Here is a 22124-nt window from a genome sequence, read left to right as displayed (position 1 = left end):
TCGCTTGCAATGAAGGTGGGGGGGAGAGGTGATCTACTCGTTCTTTAAATATCTCCTTGGCCAATTAGTTTTAAGAACGAGACATGAACAGGGAATGAAATAAGGCTGAATTAAAGGCGAATCGAAGAATGAACAAAGAAATAAAATACAAGTGCTGGAGTAACTCGGCAGTCCGGGCAGCTTCACTGGAGGAAATGGGCGGACCACCCCTTGGGTCGGGACTCTTCTCTAGTGAGTGCAGGTCTGGTCTGCATTGGGAGAGAGGAACGGGAAGTGAAGATGAAAAAGACACAGCGATAAACCTATTGCTGGAGGAACTTGGCAGATCGAGCAGCATGTATGAAGGCAGAAGGATGGTGGCTTTTGGAGTTAATACTGAACCAGTCCTAACATAAAGATGGTGTTTCTCCAGCAGTTTGTTTTTGCTCTGGATTTCAGCTTCTGGAGTATCTTATATCTCCATTAAAAATACAATATCAAATGGACATTTATCTCTTACAATAATGTATTCACTGCAGTTGTGGGGCCGGGCTGGAGATACAGGTTGGCATTGCATTAGCAGTTAGCACATTGTTTGTTATGCAGCTCCTCACACTGCCAATTGTGAGCCTTGCTTTTCTGCCTTCAGCTTAATATGCAACTGCAACAGGTTCTTAAAAATACCACAGAGGCTGAGATCAAGAGGATACTCGTGTGAAACTAACTGTCGGCAGAGTAAATCAAGCAGCAAGTTCTGGAGTGTGCCAACTGGTAACATACCTCGCTACCTTTGAACCCGTTGGACAGTAAAAATGGTGGACGGCTTGAACACTTGGTTGCGTATCCATCAAACCTTAGTCCCATCTGTATTGAACAATTAGCATCGCTTAGGGCTGGTCTATTCATGCTCAATAAACATTTTACTGGCTCCACTATATATGATTTAAATAACCTTGCATCACAACCCCTTAGAGATCAGCACAAAAGTAGTAAATATTTTGGTTAGTTGTATTTAAGATGTGGGTTTAACATTGGGTGTAAGCTCGATGCAGTAGAATGTTCTGTGTCTAGCTATACCTCCTTCAGCAGGCAGCTGATCTTCAGCCAGAGTCTACCCCACAGCATCTCCTCTATATACTAATGTAGAACAATTACACCCAAGGGAACAACTAAATGCTGAGAGAAAACACCTGCCTGGAGCAGACAGAAATGGACTGGAGGAGTAACTACACAATAATTCCCTTGGCAGCAATAGCCCTTAAAGAGAGCTGGTTCAAATTGTTCTCAGAACACGTATAAGCTCTCTCCCTCATCTCGCTCTCCCTCTCTCACACGCACTCACAAGACATAATCTGACCTCATGAACACAGAAATGCACACACATACAAACGCAAACATGCACAAACATGTACTGATACAAACAGGCACACACAAAATGTACAAAATCGCTATGAACATACACATATACAGTCTGACCACATTCACATACAAACATTCACACAGATACACTACACAAATACACATACACACACATACTTAAGTGATTTTAATCAAATATAAATCTACTGGTAAAGACCTGTTGTGGGAAGGTCCAGAGTCCCTCATCCTTTTGCGTGGATAACTGCATCTGGCATCTCCCTGAATGGCATAACTCTCACCCTGGAGAGAGGACGTCCATCCACCACCACCACCACCAGAGTAAGCCATTTCTCTGTATTTTACCCCATGAAAACACTTCTGCACAATCAGTCATCAGTTCTCCATACTCAGATGAGTAGAACACTGGTACATGCGGGTCGGGTGCTTTTCGGCGCCGCTGTTTCGGCGCCTCCGTTTATAATAAAAAGTTCCTATGCCAAGGATATGGCAAGTGAGATCAGCTTTATGTTAACAAGTTTGGAAATTGGTTTCCACTGGCCCACCGCTGTGGCACCTTAACCCTAACCCTAACCCTAACCCTAACCCTAACCCTAACCCATACCCTAACACTAACTCTAACACCCCGAAACGGCGGCGCCGAATGATACCATTCCGGGTACATGCAACCTGGCTTGATAATTTCAGGCCAGCAAGACATTCTGTGGCATGGTGCCCAGAGCTGAACCCAGTGCTCCAGAGGGTTCAGACAAAGCTTCACTTCAACGGTTTTTTAACAGATCCCAGTACAATTCCCTGGGGAAATACAGGTATCACAACCTGTCATCAAATACATCCTTTTATTCCCAACCTACATCTCCTGTACCCCAACCATATTACGAGGCAGCAGATTAATTATTGCTGATGACCAGAACTTCACTATGTGTCTCCCTAAACTGAACACCCACCTCTGCAAAATGATTCAGAATTCCCTCTGCATGACTACAAGCCTTGTTGAATCATCTTGATCAACTCCAACTTGTCCCAGTGCCTGGCCATGTTGGCCCTGTGACAGATTCCAATAACATCAGCATATCTGAATGCAAGCAAATATTCTAATTCACCCAATAGAATGTATGGTGTCGGAGGCAAGGTTAGAGGCAGAGGGATATATTTCCTAATCAGCACTGCAATGTGTTCAGACTTGGTGGTCCAGGCAAATTCTTGCTCCCTGGACCTGGAATGTCTAACAGTGAAGTGCCATCCCTACTAATTGCTGCAGAAATTCATTCTGGCTATCCTGATAGCATTCCACATGGCACCTCCTATGGATGTGTTCCACTGGTTCAACTATATCGCAACCAGTAAGCTTGAAATGAAATGCCCCAAGACCTTGTTCATCATAGCCCGGGACGTCAACAGGCCAACCTCATGGCGTGCTACCAAAATACAATCAACACATCTCCTGTCCCACCAGAGGTCCAAACACCCTCAACAACTGCTGCACAACCAATTAAGATGCCAACTGCTGAGATATGGAAAATAAGACCACATGGCTGGAACTGAGGATCAACTGACAAGCAGGATCTGAAATGTGAGATCCAGGTACAGAAAGTAGAACAGTGCTGGGCTGAGCAAACATGAGCTTCTACTTGATTATTTTGAGTCGGTGGACTGGTCCATATTCAAGGACTCAGCAGCCAACCAATATGCGTCTGCCATTGTTGTCACAGGCATCATCAGTAAGTGTGTAGAAGACTGCATACTAAAGAAGACAATATGAGGTAGAGTCCGAGAAGAACAGCATGGACATCCGTCAACTGTGGCAAGGCCTGCATGCTGTAACGGCCTACAAAGTGAAGTTGGACAGTATCATTGGCAGCAATGCATCCCTCCCTCAATGCATTCTATTTGGAATAGCCGGCAATGGAATAATGCCATTCAGACTGACAGCCACAGGTGCACCTGTACCCGTGGTCACCAATGCAGACATCAGATGTGCCTTCCTGAGAATGAACATGCGGGTAGCAACTGACCTGGATGGAGTCACCAACCCTGTCCTCAGAGCCTGTGCAGACCAGCTAGCAGGAGTATTCACTGACATCTTCAGCCTTTCCCTGCTCTACTCTGAGGTTCCACTTGCATTAACAAGACCACTATCACCCTGGTGCCAAAGAAATGCAAAGTGGCCTTAACGACAGCAGTCCGGCTGCTCATGGCTCATATCAACCCCAAACAACAGTATCCACTACAATTCTTCTATAGTTGTAACTGGTCCATGGCAAACCCTATCTCCCTGGCCCTACATTCATCTCTGGAACATCCGGAAAACAAGGAACCCATGTCAGACTTCTATTTATTAAATGTAACTCCACCTTCAACACCGTGATTCCAGTCAAACTCCTGGACCTGGGACTCAAGAACTCCCTCTGCAATTAGATCCTTTGCTTCCGGACCCATCAACCATAATTAGTCAGGATAGATGACAGAAAATGCTCCACAATAATTCCCGTCACCAGTGCCCCTTATTATACTCCCTATACACTTACGACTGACTGTGTGTCCAAATTCTGCTTTAAAGCTATTTGCAAGTTTGGAGATACCACTGTAGTAGGCCAGATCTTGAACAATGGCAAGACGGTATATAGGAAAGAGATAGAGAGCTAAATACAACAACCTCACCCTCAATTTCAACAAAGTGAAGGGGCTAATCACGGACTTCAGGAAGCAGGTTGGCGGCTGGGTCTACATCGATAGTGTCAAAATGGAGATGGTCGAGAGGTTCAAATTCCTAGGTGTAAATATCACCAATATTTTGACCTGATTCAGCCACATAATGCTACAGCCAAGAAAGGACACCAATGCCTCTTCCTCATAAGATGAAGGACGTTTGGTATGTCTTAAATGACTCTCATTAATTTCTCCAGATGCTCTATAGAAAGTGTCCCATCATAACACATATACAGCATGATTCAGCAGCTGCTCTGCCCAAGACCACAACTCAACTGCAGAAAGTTGTTGACATAGCCCAGTACATCACACAAACCAGTCTCCACCCTCCCTTCCCCTCCATTCATTGATTGACTCCATCTATACTTCACGCTGCCTTGAAAAAGCAGCCAACATAATCAAGGGCCACTCATACCTGTGCATCCTTTCCAGCAGAAAATATAAAAACCTGAAACACATACTACCAGATAACTTCTTCCACGCTGTTATCAAACTCTTGAAGGGACCTCTCGTGAGCTAAGGGTGTATTGGCCAAGTACCCATTGACCTGCTTGAGACCCTTTCACTTTTTTTCCCTCTGCACTCTCTCTGTAGCTGCAACACTACACTCTGCAGTCTGCTTCCTTCCTTTGTTACACTACCATTTGTATTCATCTATGGTGTGATTGTACTCGTGCTTGATATGATTTGCATGCAAAGGTTTTTTCACTATATGTCGGTACACGTGAGAATAAAGTGGCTTTTTCACGGGGCGACTTGACGCAAGAGTGAACCAGAGTTTAACATCGTGGGAACCTCGTGCGATAACAGTACGGCATTCGTGGACCACCGTGGACCACCGTAGCGCTAACGGCAGGTAATCGTGTAACTTGGTCACTCGGGAGAAAATTCAAGAAAATTTGAATTTCTCCAAGAGTGACTTGTACACTTGTGGGTAAACATTGCAACATTGTATGAACATAGTGGCCAGTGCGATATCCGTAATAATACAGGTTGGATGATCTCATCCTGGGTGTGCAGAAGTGGATTGGGGAGAGGAGGAGGGGAAGGGGCATATGGATCTGGGTATTGGGAGATAATCCCTCGCTGCCCGGTTACATGGAGAGCTGACAGGTCTGGAGACGGTGAGAGGGTCCTCACTCACTGTCAGGCTACAGGCGGTGCTGGGAATGGGCGTGCAGAGGGAGAGGAGTTCCTCGGTGCCCGGGTGCATGGGGGGGGGGGGATTGGGACAGGAGAGCGAGTTATCCGTTGCCCGGTTAGAGGAGTTGCGAAGGCCGGGTATTGGGACAGTGGTCTCCGCTGCCCAGTTACAATACAAGGGGTGCTGGTGTCCGGGCTGGGGAGGGCAGCGCTGCCTCTGCCGGTGCTGACTGACCCCTGGGACACGTCTATACGCTCCCTTGTCTCAGGAAGGTCTCGCTAGCTGCAGGAATCACCACCCTGGCAATCGAGCACCGCCCACTTGCCGCCAGACACGGCGGGCCCGGACAGCAGCGCTGCAGCCGAGCACTAGCAGGGGGTTATTCAGGGCGGCGCGGCCCGGCCAGGGAGTGTGTGGCCGGCCCGCAGCGCCAGGGACGTTAGTCTAGGTTTCCTTCTCCGGCCTGAGCCCCTCCGGAGCTCGGAGTGTAGGAGCCAGCGCAGGATCACAGGGCCAGTTGCAGCACGGATGGAACCCATTCGGCCCATCGAGTCGGTGCCCGCTCTATGTAAACGCGCTCCAGTAAGTTATAGACTCACTCCCCGCGTCTGCAAATTCTTCATCATGTTTCAAATCATTTCGTGCCCGGTCCAGGGGATGGGTGACGTGAAACGTCTCTATTTTTCCACAGAAGACGGTCCCATACACAACATGCTACGAATAGACAATGTACACAGTGTGTAAACTGCACGCCGCCCATTCCAGTGTGAATTATGAGTGGCCCGCCCGGGAATGTAAGCTCCCGGTCTCCGGGGACATCACAGTCGGGGTGAGCCGGCGCCGGACCAGGACCAGTCTGTCAACAACAGCGGACCTGGGCTGCGGGAGAGAGTTGGATTTAAACCTTCTTCAGCATCCGTTTTCCTGCAGCCTCGCACCTGCCCAGAGTAGCTCGCCCACGTTTAACACGGGGAATGGTCCATGGCAGGAGGTCGAGCAGTATCAAGGAGATAGGACGGAAGACCACTCGGTCTAAGGTAGGTTACAAATGAGGAGCTTCTGAGGGTCCGGAGCCCAGAGCCAAGGCATGGGGTCCCTGGCAGATGGGTGAGGGTGGGGTAGGGGTAAGGGTAAGGGTAAGGGTAAGGGTAAGGGTAAGGGTAGGAAAGGAATTCCAGAGGGATCCAGGCAGCTGAAGAATGAGGGAGAGGTGGGGAGGGATAGTGATGAGTTCCAGGGTCTGAGGTCCATATAGTTGAAGGAGGGGGAGATGGGGAGAGGTAGGGAGGGAATTCCAGAGTGCGGGGTCCAGGCAGCTGAAGAACGAGGGAGAGGTGGGGAGGGGTAGTGATGAGTGGGGGTCCAGACAACTGAAGGAGATGGAGAGGTGGGGAGGGGGCTCCAGAGCTTGGGCAAGGCTGAAAGCATAGCCACCAATGATGGAGGACTGGGATTGGAGGAGCGCGGCGAGGCCACAGAGAGAGCATGAGGTGCGAGTCCATGGAGGGATTTGAAAATAGGTGGGAATTTTCGAAATGGAACCCATCAGCTGGGGCAGGTGGAGATGGAGCGTTTAGGACACAGGGCAACGATGTCTGGATGAACGATGGGTGCTGAGGACGGTGGGTGGAGGCAACTAGTAATGTTTTGTGACGGTGGGCAGAGGTAACCAGAGGGACATGTACACCGCCATTGGTTCTCCCACTGGTGCCATAAGTGGATATTGTTGGCAGTCCCAACGTGACATGGTGCCCAATCAAGGCAGGAGGTTGGCTGCACACACGCACACAGGTACACACGCAATTAGAAGGAAGAGAGGGTGGAAGGGAGCTCTTACCTTGCGTAGCCACTGTGTGTTGTTGTCCGACCTAGCCTCCAGTCGCTGCAGCGCCTGCGATGGCCACTCCTGCTCTGGTTGCGGCGCATCCCGTTGCAGGAAGTTGGTGCTGTGGGTCTCGGCCGATCCGCGGCAGCCCCCCTCCAGCTCAGGCAGCACAAAGGTGTAGCTGCACGCTCCGTGCTGGACCCTGCTGAGGCGCCTTCGACCCCCCTCTGTCCCCCGCGACTGCCCAGTGCAGCCGGCGTGAGCCAGGGCTGCACAAAGCAGAGCCACGGAGAGGCAATCCATCAGCCACATTCGCACCCCTTCACCTCCTCCGACCTCTCCCTTCCCTTCGGCCAGCAAGATCTGAACCTCAAGAAGCACTGGCCAGCTCGTCCCCCCTCAAACGCACTGTCTCGAGCAGTGTTACATTCGAAACAAACAAGGTGCAGGTGATTCGAAACAAAATCCTTCTAAAACAGGGCAGAACAAGTAAATGGAAGTCAGCGTTTCTCTCCCACAAAGTATCTTGCACACTTCAGCACCAGATCTTCAATGAAAGCACTCAGCCGTTCTGCAGTGAGTTGTAGATTAAAGCTTCTTCACCCCACACACTGGGCTCCAGAACTGCACTTCCCACTTGATCCTGACTGAGGAACAGTGAGATTTCAGCCCCGGAGAGAGGCTTTGACAGGAATGTGTGCGGCACTAGGCTGAGGGTGTCTGATACCCAAGTTGCACAGGGATCGTTTTACCAAAAAGAAACAGTGCCTAATGACCTCGAGCTTGTGCAGTGGTCCAGCCTCCTTATCTGCCTTAGAGCACCTTCCTTCTGATAAGGCACCAGTGAAACTGCTGGGGTTTGTTTTGGATGGGATTTCAGAGAGTCCGTTCAACAGCTGCCAGGCAGAGCTTGTGATATTATGGTGTAGTGAACAGCGATGTTATTGGAGACAATTAGAATAAATTATGTGCCTCTGTGAACTGATCTGAGACCAACTGTTTTAATAAAAGCAGGCACAATTGGAGATTACAGTGAATTCCGTACTATTTAACTACTTTACTTTCATTTTTGAATTGCTGCCAATTGTGGACAGATTTGTCAACTTCTGCTTTTATGCTCCCACTCTCCTCCACCCTCTTGTTCTCTTTATTTCTTTTGCATTCTTCTCTCATGCATTCTAAGTGTCTTGCTCATTCTCTGTCAGAAGTCCTTCATATTTTTTTTACACTCCCTCTTCCTCTCACATACTTGCACATTTCTGCCTCATATTCATTCTCACTCTCATGTGAGTGAGTTCCAAACCTCGGGGTCCGGATGAATTTCCCTTGTATGCATTAATTCTCCCTCACACTCTTTCTTTCCCACTCACGTTCTCACTCACACATTATTTTTCCTCACACACATTCATATTCTCTACCTCCTTTAACCACCCGCTTTAACGACACAAGTCTGAAGAAGGGTCCCGACCCATCCTTTTTCTCCAGAGATGCTGCCTGACCCATTGAGTTACTCCAGCACTAACTTTGGTGTAAACCAGCATCTGCTATTCTTTGTTTCTCAGTTCGTTCAGTCTTGTTAGTGACATGCAGTATTGCGTATCCTTCCAATGTGCGATTCACAGGCTTACCTGAGACTGAATCAATGTCCACGTACTATTTTAATTAAGAAAGTAGTGGAAGTAATACCAGAGGCTTGAGGGAGTTGTGTTCCATTAGTCACGCATGATGATCTAACATCTCACCCCAAACAACATATCCGTGATTTTCGAGGTTTGGATGCAGGAGGTGTCAATTCACTGGGAGTGGGGGGCATGAAAGACTGGATAGACTCGGCTTGTACTCGCTAGAATTTAGGAGATTGAGGGGGGATCTTATAGAAACTTACAAAATTCTTAGTTTAAATCTTTTTATTTGAATTTTGAATTTAACAGCAATTTGCATACATACAATGATAACAGACAGTGATAATCAGGACATAATTGTACAACAGTATGTAAACGACCCTCAAAATCCTTACCCTTACCCTTACCCACCCTCGCCACCCGGGGACAAACAACACTCACATACGTACACATCCACACAAATACGATTAAATTTTTTTTTATTTAAACAAAAAATAAATAAATAAATAAATAGATTAAAAAAATAAAATGAAATAAAAAATTTCAAATAAAAAAATTGTGGGGAGGGGGGGGAGAGGGGTTGAGGGGATAGCAGCTGCAATAAGACAGAGCTGTGATAGAGGGCACTCAGTCCTCTTCCGAGTCCGGAAACAAGTTAAGAGAGTTAACCAGTTCCAGGAAAGGGTTCCATGTATCTAGGAATGTCTTGGTAAAGCCTTTGAGAGAGAACCTAAGTTTTTCAAGCTTTAAGTTGTAGAGCACCTCCTTGATCCAGCGGGCGTGTGTCGGGGGACAGGTAAGTCTCCAGTTAAGCAAAATCAGTCTCCGGGCTAACAGAGTTGTAAAAGCCAGGACCCGCTTCAACGCAACAGAGAGGTTGTTGTTGGGGGGAATACCAAAAATAGCTGACAGTGGGTTTGGAGGAATAGTCTGGTCATAGGCTCTGCTTAGCACGTCGAAAGCACTCCTCCAAAAGGTTGCTAGCTTAGGGCAAGACCAAAACATATGACTATGGTTGGCAGGGGATTGATTGCATCTGTTGCAGGTGTCTTTAACAGCGGGGTATATTCTAGATAATCTTGCGTTTGTGTAGTGGACTTTGTGAAGGACTTTGCATTGGATTAGGCCATGACGGGCACATATGGAGGAAGAATGGATCAAATCCAAGGCAGAGTCCCATTGCTGGTCTGTTAGTTTCGTATTCAGCTCGCCCTCCCACGCAGCTTTTAATGAGGTATAAGGTTTCAATATAACCGACCCTAACAAGTTGTACAAAAAAGAGATGCATTTCTTCCGGTTGGGATCTAGAGCTAGGATGGAATCGGTCAGGGTTTCAGGGGGACGATTTGGGAAATGGGGGAAAAGCTTCTTCACAAAATTCCTAATCTGGAAAAAACGAAAAAGGTGGGAGTTTGGGAGGCTATAGTTGTACGAAAGCTCCGCAAAAGACGAAAAAATGCCATCCTTGTATAGGTTTTTGATACTACTGATGCCATTACTATGCCAGGTTTTGAATGCGGAGTCTGTACTTGAAGGTTTAAAGATGTGATTTTTCAGCAGTGGGGTCAAGATGGAAGGGCCTTGTAAACCGAAGTTTTTCCTAAATTGACTCCATATCTTGAGCGAGAGGGACGCAATTGGGCCTGCACCCGCAGATGTTATAGAAAGGGGGAGTTGAGAGCATAGGACAGACCGCAATGGGAGATGTGAACTCGCCTTTTCCATGTGTACCCAGGTCAGTAGGTGGTCGCAATCATCATTCATCCAGTACAGGATTTTTTGCAAGTTAGCAGCCCAGTAGTATCGCCTAAAGTCAGGAAGTGCCAAACCGCCGTCACTCTTAGGAGACTGTAGTAGCGTCTTTCGAATTCTGGCCGGTTTGATACCCCATAAAAATTTAGATATTCTCCTATCTAATTTATCAAAAAAAGATTTAGTGATAAATATAGGAACATGCTGGAAAAGGTACAGTTTTGGTCTCCTAATCTGAGGCAAGACAATCTTGCCAGAGTACAGAGAAGGTTCACCAGACTGATTCCTGGGATGTCAGGACTTTCATATGAAGAAAGACTGGATAGACTCGGCTTGTACTCGCTATAATTTAGAAGATTGAGGGGGGATCTTATAGAAACGTACAAAATTCTTAAGGGGTTGGACAGGCTAGATGCAGGAAGATTGTTCCCGATGTTGGGGAAGTCCAGGGCAAGGGGTCGCAGCTTAAGGATAAGGGGGAAATCCTTTAAGACCGAGATGAGAAAAACATTTTTCACACAGAGAGTGACGAATCTCTGGAACTCTCTGCCACTGAGGGTAGTTGAGGCCAGTTCATTGGCTATATTTAAGAGGGAGTTAGATGTGGCCCTTGTGGCTAAAGGGATCAGGGGGTATGGAGAGAAGGCAGGTACAGGATACTGAGTTGGATGATCAGCCATGATCATATTGAATGGCGGTGCAGGCTCAAAGGGCCAAATGGCCTACTCCTGCACCTATTTTCTATGTTTCTATGTATTTACGAAAGCAAATCTAGAGACAACTCCATTAAATCCCAGCATGGAAACAGACCATTTAGTCCTCTGCTCCATGCTATGATTTCAGCTCCACACAACCTAACCACACTCCTTTCCTTTCTCCCTTGTGTTTATCCAGGTTCCCATTATGCACTTTCACTCACAAGGGAGTTACAAATCTCTCTGGCAAGGTCTTGGCTCAAAATGACCAAACTGTATCAACACAGGGGGCAACTGCCTCTGGAATACAACCCCCCAAGCAGATTCCATCAGGTAACTTAGAGATAGACCCACACAACCACGAAGGAGAAGAATTTGTCTCATTTGCATCTGAATCAGAACAAAAATAGGTAAAGAAATAGCTTGTGAAAAGCAAAGATCGACATAAAATACTGGAGTAACCCATCGAGTCAGGCAGCAACTCTGGAGAAAAGGAATAGGTGACGTTTTGGGTCGAGACCCTTCTTCAGACTTGGGAAAAGTAACTGAGAGTGTCAAGTGTGCTGATTTTGTCACAGAGCAAGCAACACTCCAGTTAAAGTGCCTTCACACTGCTATTGGAAGCCATACAATGGGGTGTGGAGTGTCTCTGGGGTTTACTGAAGCTACACCAGCGATGGAGGAGAGATGTCCTGGCCACGTAGGCCATGAGCCCCTCCGCTCTCTCCTAATGCACGGTTAGATGGTCGAGAGGCAGCCTGGTGATCAATCCACAATCTCCTCGCACCCTTGGATTCAGTGTGGCAAGGGACTTCAATAACCTTGCCCAAGTAGTGTAGGTCAGTGAGGGTTTTTCAGATGGGTGGGAAGGAACTGCACATGCTGCTTTACACCAAAAATAGAAACAAAATGCTGGATTAACTCAGCTTGTCAGACAGCATCTCTGGAGGCAAGGAATAGGCGACATTTCAGATCAAGACCCTTCCTGAGACTCTGAGGCGTCTCGACCTGAAACGTCACCTATTCCTTTTCTCCAGAGATGCTGCCTGACCTGCTGCGATACTCCAGAATTGTGTGTCTCTCTAGGGTTTTGCAGATGCTATCTCCTGCCACTGGTTCCCCCAAACGCAGGCCCTGCACTGATGTGTGCACCCCATCATTACCCTGCCAACATTCTCCCTCCTCACACTCAAGGGCCTGTCCCACTTGGGCAACATTTTCGGCGAAAGCCTGAATAAAGGTTGTCGCGGCGTGACGCAAGGTGACGCGTGTAATGGCGCGCGGTGTCTCCTTGCCGCCACTGGCTTTCGGAATGTTCAATATCTTTCCGCGTCACCGGGCTTGACGCTGCGTGTCTTCTCAAGCCGTAGGCCCTGTCGCACGCTGACGTAGGCTGCCATGCGGGCGATGCATGGTGGCGCAAGGTCATGACCTCGGCTAATTCATGTTGCGACAGCCTGCGTCATCACGCGTCAACCTGTTGTCCTCAGATGTCGTAGACAGTGACGTAGCCTGTGGTATCTTGCAATATCACGTCGCCGGTGGATGTATGTTCGGCTGTCGCTGTTTGATGTCTGTGCGGTCGCAGGATGTTGTAGGCTGTCGTATGCTGTCATTTGTTGAGGTCTTGGATATTGTGACGTCGGCTGACGCAGATTGTCGCAGCTTGACGTCAACTGTGTCGTAGTCTGTCGTAGCTTGTCGTACAACTTGACGGTTTTTCGGCGACTGCGGGCGTCAGTCAGTGACGCCCGTAATCAGCGACAACATCCCAAAGTGGGACAGGCCCTTCACGCCTCACCCTAGGCATTGCCAGCAGCTTCACACTGCCCCCCAGTCTCACAGTTCACACACCAGTTTAACCACCTTAGCTACCTCGCTCTATCAAGGTGTGGAGCACAGGTGTGGAGGTAGAGGAAGACGATGTGAGCGAGCTGCTGTGTGTGCCGACCCCCTCTGATGGGATGCAGCCAGGCTGTGGCAAGGACAAATCCCCCAGCTCTCCCCATCATACGGTCGCCCCTAACCCACTGGCAGCAGATGGCATGAACAGGCATCAGCGCTGACCCCAGCCCGCCCACAGTCTCACCTCTTTCTGCCAGCTGTTACAGTACTTGGGGTGAAGGGGAGGTGGGGCAAGGAGAGTGGGATGCTGGAAGCAGCTGTCACGCAAAGTCACACAACAGTGTTGGCTGCCACAGAGGCCAGCGTGTTGCTGGTGAGACCCAGCGCATTTGTGCCATAGAACAAGAGCTATATAGCACGAGCACAAGCCCTTCAGCCATCTTGTCCCTGTCCCAGCTTGATCCATGGTTCAGAATAGTGTAGGAAGGAACTGCAGATGCTGGTTTAAACCGAAGATAGATACAAACTGCAGGAGTAACTCAGCGGGACAAGCAGCATCTCTGGAGAGAAGGAATGGATGATCTTTCGGGTCGAGAAGAAGCATCTCAACCCAAAACGTGACCCATTCCTTCTCTCCGGAGATGTAGAAACATAGAAACATAGAAAATAGGTGCAGGAGGAGGCCATTCGGCCCTTCGAGCCAGCACTGCCATTCATTGTGATCATGGCTGATCATCCCCTATCAATAACCCATGGCTGCCTTCTCCCCATATCCCTTGACTCCACTAGCCCCTAGAGCTCTATCTAACTCTCTCTTAAATCCATCCAGTGACTTGGCCTCCACTGCCATCTGTGGCAGGGAATTCCACAAATTCACAACTCTCTGGGTGAAAACGTTTTTTCTCACCTCAATCTTAAATGACCTCCCCTTTATTCTAAGACTGTGGCCCCTGGTTCTGGACTCGCCCAACATTGGGAACATTTTTCCTACATCTAGCTTGTCCAGTCCTTTTTATAATTTTATATGTTTCTATAAGATCCCCCTCATCCTTCCAAACTCCAAGCCTAGTGTTTTCAATCTTTCCTCATCATATGACAGTCCCGCCATCCCAGGGATCAATCTTGTGAACCTACGCTGCACTGCTTCAATCACAAGGATGTCCTTCCTCAAATTAGGAGACCAAAACTGTACACAATACTCCAGATGTGGTCTCACCAGAGCCCTTTACAATGGATGTTGCCCGTCTCGCTGAGTTACGCCAGCATTTTGTGCCTATCTATGGTTCAGGGTAGACCAAGTGCTGTCTCGGCAGATTGCACAAGTGTCTGGATGAGGAACACTGGGGCTGGCAGAAGAAGAGAGGTTGAGAGGGAGAGTGGGGCAAAGAGAGGGTGAGGAGGTGGTAGAGAGAGGGAGAGGGAGAGTGGGGCAAAGAGAGGGTGAGGAGGTGGTAGAGAGGTTGAGAGGGAGAGTGGGGCAAAGAGAGGGTGAGGAGGTGGTAGAGAGAGGGAGAGGGAGAGGGAGATAAATTACATGTGATCACAGGAGGAAGCAGGAAATGAATTACTTCAAATAGAAGTGTTCTATTTGTGCCGTCCCATCCTTCCTTCCTTCCTTCCTCCCTCTTCTCCTCATGGTCTCCTCCCTCACTTACCTCCCTCTGTCAATGTCCCCTCCTCTCCCAATCCTCTGTGTTCCAGAGCATTATCCTTTACAATTCCACATCGTGCCAGGACCCAAATGTTTATTTGTCTGCCTGACTAACGCAGTCAGATGCGGTTGATGGATAAAAGCTATCAGGTAGCCCCCATCTGGACTTTTAGAAGGATCGGCTGACTCTCAAAGATCATGGTAAGTGGGAGCCCAGACAATAGCCATCTATGATCTATGATCCTCACCCTGCCCTGCTACAGCCCTGCACCCCCCTCCCACTGTATCATGTTGATAGTAGTCCTGAGGACAAATCAAATCTGCATTTCTGTTTTACCTATCACAGCCACAACACAGCCCAGAGGTGCACTGGACCCCCCCAAAGTGCATTGACTGTTGTAATATGCGAAGCACAGCAGCCGATTTATACACAGCAACTTCCCAGAAACACAAGTTAATTTAATTTAGAGATACAGCCTGGAAACACGCCCTTCAGCCCATCAAAACCATGCCGACTAGCGATCACCCACACGACTAGTTCTATCCCACACACTAGCAACAATTTACAGAAGCCAATAAACCCGTACTTCTTTGGAGTGTAGGATTTAAACCGGAGATTCCGGAGTAAATCCACGCAGGTCATGGGGGCAACGTGCAAACTCCGTACAGACAGCATCCGTAGTCAGGATTGAACCCAGGTCTCTGGTGCTGTAAGGCAGCAACTCGACCGCTGCACCAATGCGCTGCCATTCTGGAAATTGTCAGCAGGTCAGGTAGCATCTGTGATTTGAGAAACAATGCATGTTTCAGGTCAATGGCCTTACAGCAGAATTTCTTTCTTTCTGAAAAGTTCTAATAGGGAGATAATGGAGGTGCCTGCCTCAAGACTGTGCTGACTTTATTCTCTGCCTTTTTTAAATTTCAGATAGCCAGCATCTACGTTATTTTGCTTTTGGAGTAAGCAGATGATGTACGTTTCGTGATATCAGTTGAGGGAATGGCCTGGAGATACTGTACGGATAGTGGCACAGACCCATTTACCTTGTACTGTACGGACAGTGACTTAATTTATCTGATACTGTACGGACAGTGGCACAGACCCATTTACCTTGCAAGGCAGACAGTGACTTAATTTATCCTCTCATTCAAAAGTTAGTGCCTTTAATTAAGTAGCAATCTCCCAGCCCCCCTTGCCTCTAGTAGTAGGTTGGGAGAGGAAACAAAGAGCTGCAGATACTGGTTTATACCAAAGATAGATACAAATTGAAGGAATAACTCAGCGGGTCAGGCAGCATCTGGAGAAAAAGGACAGGTGACGTTTTGGGTTGGGACCCTTCTTCAGACTTTGGAGTGTCAGCCTAGATCAAGGGTTCCCAGTCTGGGGTAAATTTACCCCCAGGGGGTAAATTTCGCTGACCCAGGGGGTAAATTTGTTGATTCTGGATTTATGCATATTTTTTCTCATTGACTGACTGTTAGGTTCTGGTATACCAGTATCTGTTCATCATTAATTGTTCATAAATAAATGAAATAACATTGTTATGTGCTATTAAAATTGCCAGGGGTAAATGGGACGAGAAAGGTCGGGAACCCCTGGCCCAGATTATTGTTTTGAAGCCTACAGAGTTGAAAAATAAACCCACTCAGAACGGATGGTGTCATGTTGGCCAATATGACAGCACTGTTGTGTACCGCCACATTGCGATCGCCAGCAGCCTCCTGTAATTACTTACAGTGGGGTCAATTGTCCCAGGCCAAACACACTAATTGAAATGAAGGTTTCAGAAACAAGAACCTGTTGAGCAAGTGTGGAACAGGCTGCAAAGCTGAATCCTTGGCACACAACAGGCCAGCCTGATTGTGCCTTCACTTCTTCTGACACAAGGTCGATAGTTGCCTGGTTTAAAAAAAGCTGTTCTGAGAACAAAACTGCTCTTAATTGACTCCTGCAAATAATCTGTGATCTACACTTACAATATTACTGGCCAAAGACAAAACACCACAGATCAGCAGCGGCACAAGCCCGAACCTGTGTGTGGCTTGTACATTCCCCACATCAGCAGAGTGCCAGGGTTAATGCCTTGTTATCCCCATGTTACAGATACATTTTGATAAGGGGATTATGGTGGCACCTGCCTCGGGAGCGTATAGACTTCCTTCCCAGTTTTGTTTTTGTTTCCGGCTCTTGCGGACTTCATGGTGGAGAAGGGGGATGGCCTGTAATTCTGGCTCCCATCTCACATTCACCTCTCACCGGACACATGAATTATGACCTCATTTTGAGCCATTGCAGAAGCCTCCTTGGACAGGGCAAAGTACTCAGTCCTCAAGCCTGTCCTGCCATTCAATATCTTCATGGCTGATCATGGCAGAAAGGAAAAGCTTGCACCTACACAGTGAATTTCACCATCTCGTGATGCTCAATGCATTTGTAGCCAAGAAAGTAGATATTGAAGCGTGGTCACTGTGGAATTAGACTTTAGAATTTAGAGATACAGCAGGGAAACAGGCCTATGGGCCCAGCGACTCTGCACCAAGCAGTGAGCACACCTCACACTAACACTATCCTACACACTCGGGATAATAATAATAATAATAATAATAATAATGGATGGGATTTATATAGCGCCTTTCTAATACTCAAGGCGCTTTACATCGCATTATTCATTCACTCCTCAGTCACACTCGGTGGTGGTAAGCTACTTCTGTAGCCACTGCTGCCCTGGGGCAGACTGACGGAAGCGTGGCTGCCAATCTGCGCCTACGGCCCCTCCGACCACCACCAATCACTCACACACATTCACACACAGGCAAAGGTGGGTGAAGTGTCTTGCCCAAGGACACAACGACAGTATGCACTCCAAGCGGGATTCGAACCGGCTACCTTCCGGTTGCCAGCCGAACACTTAGCCCATTGTGCCATCTGTCGTCCCAATAATTTACAATTTACCGAAACCAATTAATCTGCAAACCTGCAAGTCTTGGGGGGGGGAGTGGGGGAGGAAACTGGAGCACCCGGAGAAAACCCACGCGGCAACAGGAAGAACGTGCAAACTCCGTACAGGGAGAACGTGCAAACACCGTACAGAAATGTTGGTAATGCCATAGCCAATTTGTGCACAGCAGAATCCCATATACTGGAATGAGATGAGAGAGTGAGTAGATGGTGTTAGTCTTTTGCTGTTGTTGAGTGTACTAGTGACAGAGATCTGCTCCGCTTTCAACAGCAATGTGGCATGTTTACTGTAACGATGGCCACAGAGGGCTGACATTGCCTTGATTTAACACTCAACATGCATTGTGCAAATACAGACTCCACAGGCAGCTGTCTGTGGGCATGAGGTTTCTGGACCAACAATCAAAGGACTGGAACAATGATCTGGAGCCACAAATTCAAATCTCCGCACAGCAGCTGGAGAATTTTTATTCATTTTATTGAATAATCTGGAAATGAAAACAAAAAAAAATTGACAATAAACCAAATTGTTGTAAAGGTTATCAATGTTTCTCATGATTAGTTCACAGATGGAAGTCTGCTATTCCTAACCAGGCCTTCATTCAACTTCAAACCGCAAGCCATAAAGATAATTGACTCTTAACTGACCTCTGAAATGGCAGAGAAAGTCTGCTCTTAACTCTGGATAATAAAGGTGGGAAATAAATGCTGCCACTTCATAAATAGATCCCATGCAGAACACACGAGCAGGGGATTCCTTAAATTACCTTTCAATCCAGGGATTCCTCTTGCTCCTTATTTTATTCTTTCTGTCATTCTGCTTTCAGTAATGGAGGAGAACTAAATCTATCAGTCAGATCCAGTTGACAATGTGGAGACCTATCACAGTCAGAGGACCATACAGTATGGAAACAGGCCATTCACCTCAAGTCATCCACAGTTTGTTGCCCAGTGTATTGGGCATGTTGCCCATATTAACTCCATTGCTCCATTGAGAGGGAAACATAGATCAGCCATGATTGAATGGCAGAGTAGACTTAATAGACTGAATGGCCAAATTCTGCTCCTATGTCTTATGGTTATAGGGAACTTTGGGCCTTCCTGTGCACAGAGAAGTTGCTGCAGAGACATAACATGAATGAATTTATCACAATGCTCACACATGCAGAAAGCCATAGTGGCGTAGCAGATTCAGCCTCTGCCTAGGCAGACTGAATGTTACATTGCATTAGACACATGAAGCTGGAGTAACTCAGTGGGTCAGGCAGCATCTCTGGAGAAAAGTAGGTGAAGTTTCGGCTCCAGACCCTTCTTCAGGCTCTCTTCTGTTTGAAGAAGGGTCGCGACCTGAAACACCACCTATTCCTTTGCAGTGATGCTGTCTGACCCGCTGAGTTACTCCAACATTTTGTGTCGGTCTTCAGTTGAAACCAGCATCTGCAGTTCCTTCCTACACACACATCCCAGTGCATTCTTGGACTCAGGTGACACTTATGGGATGTCACATCTGCAATCAACTGGCACATTCCCCCATCGCACTCTGTTGGGCTGGGTTTCAGATGCCTGTCCCTCTGCGACTGACTTGTTGGTCTGGCAGTCAGCCAAAGGCCAGGCTGGAAGCTGAAGGTTGGACTTATAGAGGGAGCGCTTCACCAGCAGACCAAGCATACTGCTGAAAGGTGTCGGATCCGCCACTGCCTTATCACATTCCCTCACCGGCTGAGGGGCTCCTAACTGTTACAACTGCAGGAGTTAAAAATAAGACAGAGGTGTCGGTTAAAGAGGCATCCTGAGAAAGTGTTTAGGCGACAGCTGAAATTCCGCCCGAGCTAGTTTCAACACTTCGCAAATCTCACACACAATGCAGGAAATATTCCTCCACAATTTATTCATTAACGGCAAAAAAAAGCCTATCTGACAATCCAAAGAGCCTGCTTTCTGACTGAATACTTGATTAGAAGTTATTTCATTGCTTTGTAAGGGAGTTACAACCCGTCAAGTCTTCTGTCAGAATGTAACAGACACTGTGGTAATAATCTCTTTACACTTCTTCCTCTGGGCTAATTTGAGGTACTTGTCTTGCTACCTAAAATGGTCAGTCTGTAGTCTCACAGCCAGGCCCTGCAATATTTTGGTCTCCATTAAGACGAGCAAGGCCTGAAGGGCCAAATGCCCTCCTCCTGCTCCCACTTGGAGCACAGCGCAGTGGGACTACGAGTGTTTCATGCTCTGCGCAGGCTCTGTACCAGGTTGGCCCATCACCTGGGCTCAGTGAGGAGACAGGGTGCTCTCCCCTCTCCAACAGCCCAAGGATTGTCCTGGAATTAAAACTAATCCCCCACAGAGAACAACTCCCACAGGGAAATCACAAGAGTATTAAAAATAATTTTGTGCTTTTTAATCATTCCCTTTGAACTCCTGGTCTATTCAGTTATGCAAATATTGGAGATGAGGGACGCAGCTTGTAACGCAACCTCTGAGAGTATATCCAGACAGGGTTGGCAAACCAATCTATCCGTGCTGCCTCCTTAGTCCCAGCTAATAGGGACATTAGTGGTCTAAGAGAGACTAGCTGGACCACATGAAGTCCCCGCTTATGCAAATCTATGGGCTGTGGATTCAAGACCCTTTCCTGACACTGGTGCACAATAATGCAGGCTGGTGCCCCAGTGCAGTGCCTGAGGAGTACAGCACAGTTAGAGGTGATGTCTTTGGGTTATAAAATTGAAAGCGCATGTTTTTCATGTGACAGCGATGACATCGGGGTGATTTCTCCAGCCGCAAAGCATTTTACGGCTTCCTGAGGGGCACTGTGCTCATCTGTGTTTTCTTTTAACAAGCGAGGAAGGAGTTGAGGAAAGTTGGAAAGATACAATTTTTCAGGAGATAGAAACAGGGTTAATTTTCTGCTCCTTAAAATGCTGAGTAATTCTCTTCCCAGCGATGCTGCCTTCATAAGTTCATGTTATAGGAGCAGAATTCGGCCATTCGGCTCATTAAATCTACTCTGCCAATCAATCATGGCTGATATATTCTTCCCTCTCAGCCCCATTCTCCTGCCGTCTCCCCATAACCCCTGACACCCGTTCTAATCTACTGTCTGACCTGCTAAGTATCTGTACTCACTGCCCCACACTGGCTTGGAGTGCTGCTACCTCATGTAGTACATCAGAGTGCCACTGGTCTCTCCTCCCAGCCGACCAGATTCCAACGTCTCTGACTGCTGTGTGTCCCCAACTTACATTTTGGTTGAGAATGCTCCTGTCAACCTCTTTGTGCCATTTTATTATCTTATTGACTTCTACAGAGAATGCCAGTTATTATTGCTGTTGCTGCTTGTGAAACTCGGTTAGTGTTGCCAGGCATCTGATCTCCGAAGGGCAAGATCCCACCAAAGTCATTGAGATGACCAGTCTCATTGTAGCATTGAATGAGAGGACAGAGTGTCACAATGGATGGACCACATTGCCCAACCGAATGGCAGCTGGGAACTTGGTTCAACAAGAAGTTCCAGCCTCAACTGCAAAATTGCAGTATAGTTCACAGAGGGAACTTGAACTGATGACTTATTGACCCGGGTTTGAACTGAGTGGAGCTAAGCCATGAGTCTGCTGACCTGGTGAGGAACAAAATGTAAGCTGCTTACCAAGTGCTTGGACCACTGCATGTTTCTAGGTTTCGGAATTGAAATTAAATCAAGGATGGAGTGGTAATGAGAATTTATTTCTATACGTATTAAAAGGGGGAACTGATCAGATTTGAAAACCAGGCACCAAGGTCAAAGTGGCCGAATTGTTGGTGTTTCAAGAATTCTTTGGCTCTGAGCCTCTATATTCGAGCATTTAGTCTGGGTGGTGACTGTATTTACATGCTTCGTATGTGGATGTGTGTCAGCTCGCCAGCCTTCTCCACTGGCGTGCCAGCTGCAGGAATTGTGGATTAACCTCCACGATCCTACATGCAGCTGCGTAATGGATAAATAACACTGGGGTGTTACACAAACCACATCCCGAGCTTTCTTGGAAATTTCTGGTTATGGTTGTAGAAATTGTGGAGACGGAGAAGGGTGGGAGGGAGTGGATGGTTGGGGCGGGCTGTCTGACTGGCTGATTCTTGAGAGTCAATCACGTAATTAATGAACCTGGTCCTATTTTCATCGGCTGACAACACAATGGACATGTCAGGTAGCCAAGTAGAGGAAAAGGTGGTCTCGAAGAAGGGTCTCGATCCCAAGCATCGCCCATTCCTTCACTCTAGGCGCGCTGCCTGTCCCGCTGAGTTACTCCAGCATTTATGTCTGCCTTCAGGTTGCATTGACGGGAGTATAGGGGTGCAGCTATTGGCAGTCAAATGCTGCCTATAAAGTTTCCAGGAAGCCACACACACAAACATGAAATGGTAGAGGGCGAGGCTTGGTTGCCCAAGGTGTACGTGCTGGTTCTTTGAAATGTTCACCAATGAGTCCCACTCTCCCTTAGGCCAGCACCATGTCCGTTTTAAGAATACATCCAAATGACTCTGAAGGACCATGGAGACACAAGGAACTGCAGATGATATAATCTTGAGCAA

At 47.6% G+C, this 22124-nt stretch overlaps 1 protein-coding gene across 1 annotated transcript in view; it reads right to left on the bottom strand.

The window, feature by feature from the left end:
- Positions 1 to 8054, bottom strand: part of angpt1 (angiopoietin 1) — a 131710-nt gene extending 123656 nt beyond the window's left edge. Inside the window, exon 1 of the mRNA XM_033019125.1 lies at positions 7047 to 8054. Coding sequence (XP_032875016.1) covers positions 7047 to 7346 — 300 coding nt within the window. The 5' untranslated portion in view covers positions 7347 to 8054. The remainder of the gene's footprint in view (positions 1 to 7046) is intronic.
- Positions 8055 to 22124: the final 14070 nt, after the last annotated feature.

The sequence above is a fragment of the Amblyraja radiata genome, chromosome 4, assembly GCF_010909765.2.
Source record: "Amblyraja radiata isolate CabotCenter1 chromosome 4, sAmbRad1.1.pri, whole genome shotgun sequence".
NCBI classification, from domain to species: Eukaryota; Metazoa; Chordata; class Chondrichthyes; order Rajiformes; family Rajidae; genus Amblyraja; species Amblyraja radiata.
The sequence above is the reverse complement of the archived record's forward strand: the minus strand, read 5'-3'. Positions and strand labels throughout refer to the sequence as shown.